This window comes from Quercus suber, unplaced genomic scaffold, assembly GCF_002906115.3.
Source record: "Quercus suber isolate HL8 unplaced genomic scaffold, Cork oak 2.0 scaffold_17, whole genome shotgun sequence".
In the NCBI taxonomy this organism is placed as follows: domain Eukaryota; kingdom Viridiplantae; phylum Streptophyta; class Magnoliopsida; order Fagales; family Fagaceae; genus Quercus; species Quercus suber.
In genome coordinates, this window is record NW_027069482.1 from 1,519,884 (window position 1) to 1,525,749 (window position 5,866).

The 5,866-nt window shown below is 35.5% G+C and overlaps 1 protein-coding gene and 1 long non-coding RNA gene across 2 annotated transcripts in view; one reads left to right on the forward strand and one right to left on the reverse strand.

The window, feature by feature from the left end:
* The window catches only part of LOC111992795 (DEAD-box ATP-dependent RNA helicase 28), a 15,673-nt gene extending 14,110 nt beyond the window's left edge, over positions 1-1,563 (forward strand). The window contains exons 7-10 of the mRNA XM_065760036.1: positions 83-231; positions 439-534; positions 1,102-1,204; positions 1,397-1,563. Of these exons, the coding sequence (XP_065616108.1) occupies positions 83-231; positions 439-534; positions 1,102-1,204; positions 1,397-1,501 (453 nt within the window). The 3' untranslated portion in view covers positions 1,502-1,563. The remainder of the gene's footprint in view (positions 1-82; positions 232-438; positions 535-1,101; positions 1,205-1,396) is intronic.
* Positions 1,564-2,783: 1,220 nt separating this feature from the next.
* Positions 2,784-3,778, reverse strand: LOC136061775 (uncharacterized). The gene is made up of 2 exons (XR_010623616.1): positions 3,536-3,778; positions 2,784-2,869 (listed from the first exon to the last, which is right to left on the reverse strand). It is a non-coding gene; the product is annotated as an uncharacterized LOC136061775 (long non-coding RNA).
* Between the last annotated feature and the right edge of the window lie 2,088 nt (positions 3,779-5,866).

The following is a 5,866-nucleotide window of genomic DNA, read 5'->3' on the forward strand; positions in this document are numbered from 1 at the left end:
AAAAAAAAAGAATAAACTGTTTTATTTTTTTTGTATGTTCTGATTTGTTTAACATAAGTTCTCATTTATAATTCATTAACAGGTCCGTCTATGTCCGAAAAGAAGGCAGACCATGCTATTTTCAGCTACAATGACCGAGGAAGTTGATGAGCTTATCAAGCTTTCTCTGACCAAACCCTCGCGCCTCTCAGCGGACCCATCCAAAACACTGCCACAAACTTTGACTCAGGAGTAATTCTTTAATTAATTCTTGCTCCACTTAAGATGAATCTAATTATATGTTTATTTATGCTTATATACTTTTTTAGTTAAGATGAATCTCAAGCAGAGGCCTATGTTGAACAGAAGATATTGTATTAATCATCATCTATAGTTTTTATGGCAGCCTTATCCTACATTTCCTTCTAATTCATAAAGGACTATGACTTTGTCATGTAGGGTGGTTAGGATACGCCGGATGCGTGAAGTAAATCAGGAAGCAGTTCTTCTTGCATTGTGCTCAAAGACTTTTACTTCCAAAGTTATCATCTTCAGGTTCTTACTACTGCTATGTGCAGTTAACATTCATTGTCTTGTACGAATGGTGACTTTGTTTGTTGTTTATAATATATCTTAGTAGGCAATCTTGATGATGGCATAAGTGCATATAAAGCAGCATCCTGATATTTACTAAAATATTGTTGTGAAAATAAAAATATTTTTATTGTGGGGGAGATGTTGATATTATGCAGAAATGTGACCCTATTTTAAAATATGGGAGGGTGAAAAGTAGAAAAAGAAAAAAGAAGGATCCTGTTCTAAATTTGTGGTCTACCAAAACTTAACATCATTTGCATTTTCTAGGGATTTCACATTTTTAGTAAAACCTTTTTCCATGTGACAGTCTGGTGGGTGGGATGTCATGAATCCTTTTTCCTAATTACAGTCAATTAAAAGTCTTGTCTTGAGTACATACAATCTATCATACCAGTGCTCCTAAGCTTCAAAAAAGAAAAAAAGAAAGTACCAGAGGCTTATCAATTATGTCAACGTGAAATGTTAAGTGTTTTGGATCAACTGATTTTTCTTGACTTGTTAATGAATTTCTATTGGTATTTGCAGTGGAACAAAACAGGCTGCACATAGGTTGAAGATTCTATTTGGATTAGCTGGCCTTAAAGCTGCTGAGCTTCATGGAAATCTTACCCAAATCCAGCGCCTTGATGTGGGTAGCTTCTATAAACTGCCATTTTGTTTTTATCCAAATTAATTACATTACTCTTTAGTGAAGATAACCATCCTATTTTCATATGGTACTAAAATTTTGAAGTCCGTTGGAGAATGCTTTTCCTTGCTTGCTTTTATGAGCTTTTGATCTTTTCGGTTTTGTGAATTTTACTTATTGTTGTTTGTGTAGGCTTTGGAACTTTTCAGAAAGCAGCAAGTCGACTTTTTGATTGCAACTGATGTAGCTGCTCGTGTGAGAACAAATTCTCAAACTTATTTATCTTCTTCTCTCTAAGCACTCTCATGCTTCCATGATTTTTTACTTAAATCATGCCTCTATATTCAACTGTAGTAACCTATCTCCCCTCCCTCATCTGCTCAGCCTTTTTTTGGGTTTTTGGGGGGGGGGGGGGTGGGGAGTGTTTTGAGTTAAGGAAAAAGTTGAGCTACAACTCAGTTTGGAGGAGATTCCTCCAACCGCTAAGTGGCAGCATTATGAAGTGAAACATTTCCTGGTCATGTGAGATGCACATGACCAGTTTAACATTAAAAGTTCCCACCCGTTAAATCAAATCTCTCTCTCTCTCTCTCTCTCTCTCTCTCCAAACTCCAGTACCCAAGACCCTTCTCTCTCTTCTCCATAACCTCCACCACCCTATGCTCTCTTTGCCGGTCACCCCTGCTTGGAATGTTGAATAAAAGGGATGAGTACTTGGGGCTATCCATGGATAGTGATGAAGATGATGAAGCTGGGTTTTGATCTGGTAGCCTAAGTGGAGATAATTGTCTAGAGAAATCTTCAGGAAACCAGCTTCTCAATTCCTATTCGATATTAATCTACAAAATATGATAAACTTGTGTGAAGAAAAGAAGTGCCCCTTTAATTCAAGAAAAAAACGTTATGGAAAATGTGATAATAATGGGGTTTCTTTCCTCAGCAGGTGCTTTGACAAGCCCATCTCAATCTCTTCACTCTTGCATCCCATTAAATTCCAGTCTGAAAGCAATAATCTCAATTCCATTGAAAGCTTTCATTGAGTTTCTAATTGTTTAACAAGGGTTCCAATCCCTATCTTTCAGTACCTTTCAACCAATTCACCAATATTTTATGGGAATCATGAGGAGACGAACTAAACAACATTAGGATCATATATAAACAGTCAAAACAAGGGGGTAAAATGTTGCAAATAGCTACCCCAAAGGGTGTCAATACAATACCACATGGGCCATTACTCAAACCCCCCAATAGTTGAGATTAGTTAAATCTAGCTTGTTTAGTCTAAAGCCACTAGAATTTTATTGAAATTATATATGAGAAAAATTTGGGTTGTGTGTCATAAGTAATATATACCTGACTGATGTGGAGCAGATGGGCCAGGATAGCCAGATGGAGGGTAGCCTTGCTGTGGGTAGCCTTGCTGTGGGTATCCTTGTGGAGGGTATCCTTGTGGTGGGTATCCTTGTGGTGGATAACCATGTTGTTGTGGATAACCATGTTGTTGTGGAGGATATGCTCCAGGGTACTGGCCTCCTGGAGGATATCCATGGCCTCCATGACCACTCTGTGCGGCATGAGCCAGTTGTGAGAATAACCCTTTATCAGATTCATCATGCTTATCTTTTCCACCCCCCATGACTTTTTTTTCCTTCTTCTAGCAAATGTCTGAAATAAAAAAATGAAATGAGAGATTAATAATGAACTTATTGCAACACATACACAGACACATATCAAACAAAAGTGCAAACTATGATCCTTCTGGACTATAACATCCACTCCATCATCACACCAACATACCAATTCGTTGAACCAATTGGAACCTCAACCCACAATATATTATTACACGTTTTATTGTTTATGAAAGTCTGACATTTATCTTAAGATAACTACCAATATGATAAGATGATTCGATTAAGTGAGAAGTAAGACATTAATCTAAAAAGTCGAGCATCTCAGAGGATCAAAGAAAATTATAACGAAAACTGAGTATCAAAAATGAGAAATCAAATTGAGCAGCAAAATACCCAGATCTGGAATTGGCTCTAATTAATTAATTCACAATCATATAAACAAAATTTGGGTATATTGGTATATAGATATAGTTGAACATATATTAATTCAATGAATCCGGTTATACCCATGTCGTGAAATCCATTTAATTTTGAGTTTGCATGTGAAACAAAGATATTAAGGAAAAAAAGGCGACAATTTTCAATCCCAAATAAGCGTTTAAGAAAATGACAAAAGCAAGATACTTTTTATGTTCTTCATAGATAAAAACACGCACAAACAGAAACAGAGACACAGTAATAAACAAAAAGAGGTTCTCACCGATTGTTGTTCGATCCGATCACAAAAAAGAGAGACAGAGAGAGAGCTTTGTAATTGTCAAAAAAGATAATAAGAAGAATGTTTATTTATAAGAGATCGTGAACATAGACAAGTTGATAAGATCGAACGCGTAACAAACGCGTAAGAGGCATGCAATTGCGCGCCTCGAGGACAAAAGGACAGGTGGGTTACTATACATTCGCTCATAAGTAACGTTTCATATTCCCATTCCCATACCACGCGTTTTGAATCAATTCTCAACAAAAAAAAACAAACACCGTGTGATGTGATCATCATGTCTCTTACGCTTTTAACCGACTTAAATTTTTAGAGGATTGCTACCATCTACCATATTTATTTTCACAAATTTATTGGTAAAAAATTGTTATTAATTTTAATTTTAATTTATTATAGAAATTTTTTTTTTCTATCAATAACAACGGCCGCTTATGATTTAATGTAACAATATTATAGATATACCATTTTCAGAACATATATATTATGCAGATAGATTCTTTCATTTACAGTTATTTTGTTAGTTGGCATGTTTTTGAAACATTTTAGTAAAAGTATCTCGAACCTCAGAAACTCAAGTTTAGTGAAAAAACTCAAGTTTTAAATACTCAAGTTCTAAGCTGATGTGGATAAATAATCTACGTGGAACTCGAGTCTTTAAGGCTCAAGTTTCATAGAGCATACAGAAACAAATGCAGAAGAAGAAGAAACTAGACGATGTTGAAGAAGAAGACCCACGGCACACATAAACCTAGTCTCGGTCAAGCACATCCTGTTCGTTGATCTACGATATAGTTCACGATCTTCGTCACTGCACACAATCTGAAACCCCCCCCCCTCCAACACACACACACACATCATAAAGATGTGAATGATTTGAAGGAAAAAGCTAAGGAAGAGAGATGAAATTGAATGAGATTTGAGAGGTTACAGATGGTTTTGTTTGGGTCTTCTTTGGTAGGAAAGACTTGAGTTCCACGTGATTTTTTTTTTCTTCCACATTAGGTTGCCACAACTTGGAAATCAAGCTTAGAAATCGAGTTCCTTCACTAAGCTCGAGTTTCAGAACCTCAAGATGCTAATTTGCAAAATAATTTTGCAAACTTGACAACTAATTAAATTGTTCCAAAAATAATGTTAAATGGAAAATTTTCCCGACTCTAAGAGAGTGAGAGTTAAAACTCATGCCACAAGTCTACACCAGAGATAGATCAAGGCGGGGAAGGCGGAATCGTGGTCCTACTTGCACGGTAGTGGCCAACAGTGTAAGAGCAATTTTTTGTTGTTGATATATTCAGATTTTATTTTGGTAATATACGATTGTGACTTATGAAGTTTGGATCTTTGGGGTTGAAAAGTTTGGGTTGTGTTTTGTGAAGTTTAATGTTGTGATTTGTGTATTTATTTGGATTTTGGAATCCTAATTTAATTAGTACTAGGAATTCTGACTAACAAGGAATTTTAGTTTTTTTTTTTTTTAGCAAAATTGTTTATGGTCCAGAGAATGGGTTGGGTTTTTAGGATTCGATTTTTTTTTTTTTTTTTTTTTTGAGAGGGAGGATTGGAATTGTTCTATGTATTTTTGGTCAAAAATGTTAGGAGGGTACACGGTAATTAAATTCTTTTTATTTTAGTATTTATTATTACGAGAAATTTTCAAAACTGAGGGGCCATGGGCCCCCGGCTCCACCAGTGCCCTTCGAAATTCTTCATTTTGGATAATTTTAGCTATATTTTTATTTTAGATGACTTTAGCTATATTTTTTGTAGTAAAATTTAGGAAAATGGTATATCTATAATATTGTTANCTTTACTTTTCTTCTATCAAAAGGAAGTTCAATGGCTGAACTTGTTTTAAAAATATGTAGTTGCAGAACATATATATTAGATAGACAGAGATAGAGACTCTCTGGAAATTTGCCATTTAACATGATTTTATCAGTTATTTTGTTAGTTGGCATGTTTTTGAAACATTTTAGTAAACTAGTATCTCGAACCTCAGAAACTCAAGTTTAGTGAAAAAACTCAAGTTTTAAATACTCAAGTTCTAAGCTGATGTGGATAAATAATCTACGTGGAACTCGAGTCTTTAAGGCTCAAGTTTCATAGAGCATACAGAAACAAATGCAGAAGAAGAAGAAACTAGACGATGTTGAAGAAGAAGACCCACGGCACACATAAACCTAGTCTCGGTCAAGCACATCCTGTTCGTTGATCTACGATATAGTTCACGATCTTCGTCACTGCACACAATCTGAAACCCCCCCCCCTCCAACACACACACACACAGTCATAAAGATGTGAATGATTTGAAGG